This window comes from Gavialis gangeticus, unplaced genomic scaffold (genome assembly GCF_001723915.1).
Source record: "Gavialis gangeticus isolate Ggan-Ray unplaced genomic scaffold, GavGan_comp1, whole genome shotgun sequence".
NCBI classification, from domain to species: Eukaryota; Metazoa; Chordata; order Crocodylia; family Gavialidae; genus Gavialis; species Gavialis gangeticus.
Genome location: NW_017729029.1, coordinates 68,929,909 through 68,933,950, shown reverse-complemented (window position 1 = coordinate 68,933,950; position 4,042 = coordinate 68,929,909). Strand labels below are relative to the sequence as shown.

The 4,042-nt window shown below is 50.7% G+C and overlaps 1 protein-coding gene across 1 annotated transcript in view; it reads right to left on the bottom strand.

The window, feature by feature from the left end:
• TMA16 (translation machinery associated 16 homolog) overlaps positions 1 to 2,143 on the bottom strand; it is a 101,320-nt gene extending 99,177 nt beyond the window's left edge. Inside the window, exon 1 of the mRNA XM_019521741.1 lies at positions 1,965 to 2,143. Within this exon, the coding sequence (XP_019377286.1) occupies positions 1,965 to 1,967 (3 nt within the window). The 5' untranslated portion in view covers positions 1,968 to 2,143. The remainder of the gene's footprint in view (positions 1 to 1,964) is intronic.
• Positions 2,144 to 4,042: the final 1,899 nt, after the last annotated feature.

Sequence of the window (4,042 nt, the reverse complement as noted above, 5' to 3'; positions counted from 1 at the left end):
TTATTACTGGAAAATAAATAGCGTAGGAAAATCAGCTTAATCAACAGAAAAAACCCTTCCAATTCTGTTACAGATAGCTATGAAAGTTATTAACGTTGCCAACTAAATATTTTACTGCTTATTTTTTTGCACAGAAGCTCCTTTGTCATTTCCTTGTTTGATCTCTTATAAATACTGTATTTATCTGAATCCAAGACAACTTTGAATTTAAGACCTCTCCTCCCACCCCACCCCCCAGTTTAATACATTTGTTATAAATTTCCATATACTGGATCTATTAGTGGAAGGTAGTCTTAAATTTGTCCCCCCACAACTACTGCTCCCCTGCCCCGTGCCCCGCCCTACCACCGCTCTGCCTTTCAAGAGCATCACCCCAGCTCGGCCCCCACCCAGGCTGGTCTCTGCTTCCCCCAACCCCTGCTCCCTCCTGCAGCTTGCTTCTCCACCCCCTGCCCCAATGCTTGTGCCTTCTCCCTGCCCATCGCCTGCTGCAGCCTGGCCAGGGAGAAGCAACATTAGCAGGGACCAGAGCCAGAGCAGACTGTAACAGGGGAAGGAGTAGAGGGCAGACACATAACAGTAGGGGGGCAAGGGATGAGGGTGCAAACTGCAGATCCCCCCCCCACCACCGGTTTTCCCCTCAGCCGCACGCCCCCTCTCCTGCCAAACAAGCTATTCCAGCCCAGGGCAGGTGTAATTTCAGCCCCGGGGCCTGAGACCAAAATTGGAACTAAGCTAGCACCTGCCCCAGGCTGATACTCAGATCCAAGACAAGTCCACCTGCATGAGAGAGAGTTGGTTGGTGCCAGGCCATCAGGACCCAATCCCAGTGCACAGGGGCACAGAGGGGATGGTGCTGGGCCCCAGGGCCTGGTCTGGCCTGCAAATAAGTTTCGCACCATTCATCCTGCCCACAGGGCCAAAAGGTAGAGCACTACTTTCTACAGACGCATCAGTTCTTATTGCAAATAACTGAAGACAACTGTTTTCATGATCCCGACTGGAAGGAGTATAACACATCATGAAACACAGATCTTAACAATTTTAGAACATTAACCAGCATAGTCTGTTCCGGGCCAGCATATGTAGTAAACAGCACATTTAAACCGCAACCAGACAGATTTAGATCAGCTCTGGGGAAAGACTTCCTTACAGGCAGAATAGGTGAGAGTGGAATAAACCACCAAGGGAAGCTGTAGCCTCTCCTTCACTGGAGGTTTCCAGAAGGCTGGAGAAACACTCATCAGGGATGATTTAGGTCCAGCACTCCCCCAGTCATGCAGGGGGTTGGACTCAATGACACGCAAGGCCCCTTCCAACCCCATGATTGCAGCAGGCCGGGCAGCCAGACATGCGCTTGATGGACTAAGGAAATCAGAGGTGCATCAGCTTCGACAAGCAGCAGCTTCCTCCACCAAATGAAGCCCCTGCCACATCAGGCAATGATAACTGCCACCTGGGCCTGCTGACGCACTCCAACTCAGTTGGTCCTTAACAGGGGTCCTCAAACCTGTTGGGCCCGAGGCCCCTTGGGAAACGCACACCAGGAGCTAAACCCACAATGCACCACCCTTGTCTGGCAGAGGAACAGGGAAGACAGGCGACATGTTGTGTCGCTTCAGATTCCAGGCTGAAATATAGGGGTCTGATGCCCACCCTGTGGTGCCCAGAGGCTGCGGGACCCCGCTAGAACCCAGGGCTCTACAGGGGGCAGATCTGCCCGGACCCTCAGCACTGCCCCCCGCACGTCACAGCTCCAGCCCCACGCGGCAGCGACATGTCGGTGACGTGAAGCGTGCCAGGGGGCCGAGACCAACACAGGGACCCCCCGTGTGTCCCCACAGGCAGCCCCAGGGTAGTCCCCCCCCTGCAACCTACTCCCCAGCCCAGGGCTCCTCTCGCGCCTCACTACAGCCGGAACCAAAAGATCCGTGCTGCCCCCCACCCGCGCTCCAGGCACCCACCATGGCGAGCCCACCGGCGGGGAAAATAAGACCGGGCAGGGGCAGCACGTGCGCCAACTCCACAGCACCGGAAGTGGACAGCAGTCCGTTCCCCCAACCAGTCCGGCCCTGCTCCACTGGCCCCAGCGTTCGGTTCCGGCCTCTGCTGGCCGCGCCTGCGTACTCGCGGCGGGGCGGGGAAAGTCCTCAGCCTGGCGGTGCTGCAGAGCCGGGATGAGTGGGGCAGGGCTGGAGCGGTGCCTCTGCACTGCTGCTGCGCCGCCGGGTCGGGGGCTGGGAGGGACCTGGGGTAGGGCTCAAGGTAGGAGCCTCCGGCGCTAAATCAGCCCAGCGCGCGGGGCTGGGGTTGGGGCCGGGGCCGGGGCCCGGGATGCAACTCACAGCTCCAGCTCCTAGTCCTTCCCCTGCTCGACAGGGGCACTGCTACACGTGATGGAGCATAGCACGTCTGGGAACAGACTGCGTTTTAATTGATATATTTATCAAAATAAAGGCCTTTTCTGTGCTATGCAAAATTGTGAACCAGGATACCGTGATGCTTGAGTGCTTGCTTTCGGAGAATTCGCACAACATTTATTGTGCGACTACTCCCGGAGCACTGTGATGGGAAGTTAAAGAGAAATAGGTTCAAGCCTATCCTGAGATGCATGGGGGAGAAGGAAGAGAGCTAAAACCTGGCAGCCTCGCTTCCTGGATGAGAACCCTAACCGTTAGCCTTTGAGCTTAAAAAAAAATGAGGATGCTGCCTTCCTCCTGGTCTGACGTCAAACACCTGTCTGGCAACTGTTTTGTGGCTGATGCTTGCCCAAGGCAGTTCTTGGGCAGATCAGAGCCCATTACACATGCTCAATAACTGTGTGGGTGCTTACGTGTCCATGCAACACATGGAGTAGGATCTCAAATTGTTGTGGAGTATGTATGCAGCCAGGAAACTGCCATTTGGGTATATAAAGTGAAATAGGACACTAAGGACCAAATCCTATTTGGCTTTATTAATGACTTGATATATAACTTAAGCCAATTCTTTAAATTTTCTCTGCTTTAGTTAACTATTTGTAACATGGCAATATTAACACCCATTTGCATTAAGTGCTTTGAAATACATAGTTTGAAAATGCTACCTGCTAAACCAGGGCTGGGCACAATGCAGCCTGTAGGCCGGACGCAGCCTGCCAAACCATTCTATCCAGCCTACAGCACCCCTAAAAAATTTAGAAAATTAATATTTTTCTGCCCCTGGCCGCCTGTGATGCAGTCCTCGATGGCTTGCCAAAACTCAGTAAGAGGCCCTCCACCCAAAACACTTGTCCGCCCCACACTAAACATTACCGGTGTTTAAACCCCTCCTCCCAAATGTCACCTGTCAACTTTTGTAAGTTATCTAGACCAGGGGTGGGTAACTTGCAGCATGTGCGCCATAAATGGCACAGGCAGCCTCTATGTGTGGCATCCAGCAGATCCAGGAACGGGACAGGCAGCACAGCAGCAGAGAGCAGAGCAGAGAAGGGGTAGGGCTGGGAACAGAGTAGCTCATTAAGCCCCCTTGAAATCAAAGGAGCTATGCTAATTTATAACACCAGCTATGTATATCCATAGTATGTATTATATTTTGTATAATTTTAAATCTACAAATTATAAGTCATTTTATTGTTTCAATATGTAGTGATTATGGTGAGGAATGGTGGCTTTAATCACACTTATTTACCATTTGTAATAAGTAATAAAGCTTTTGTGGAAGGATAATACCATAACTATTTACATGCACCCCAAATGACTGGATAAGAGTTACTAACTTGTATGATTAGTTATGACAGGTGAAGAAAATGCTACTTTGCAATCAAACTGACAAATGTATTGAAAATTACTGTTTTCATCTCCCAGAGAATATGGCTCAAACAAGGGTAATATTACTGATTTAAACAATTTGCGTTTTAGCGTATATCAGCAGAAATATTAAAAACACTGATATCACCTGCAGACTGACAGTGAACAAGCGGTTTGATTAAGTCTGAGTAAAAGTGACTTTTGACCAGCAGAAGCAGAATCATTGTCAAGATATCCTCAGAAGATAAATACCA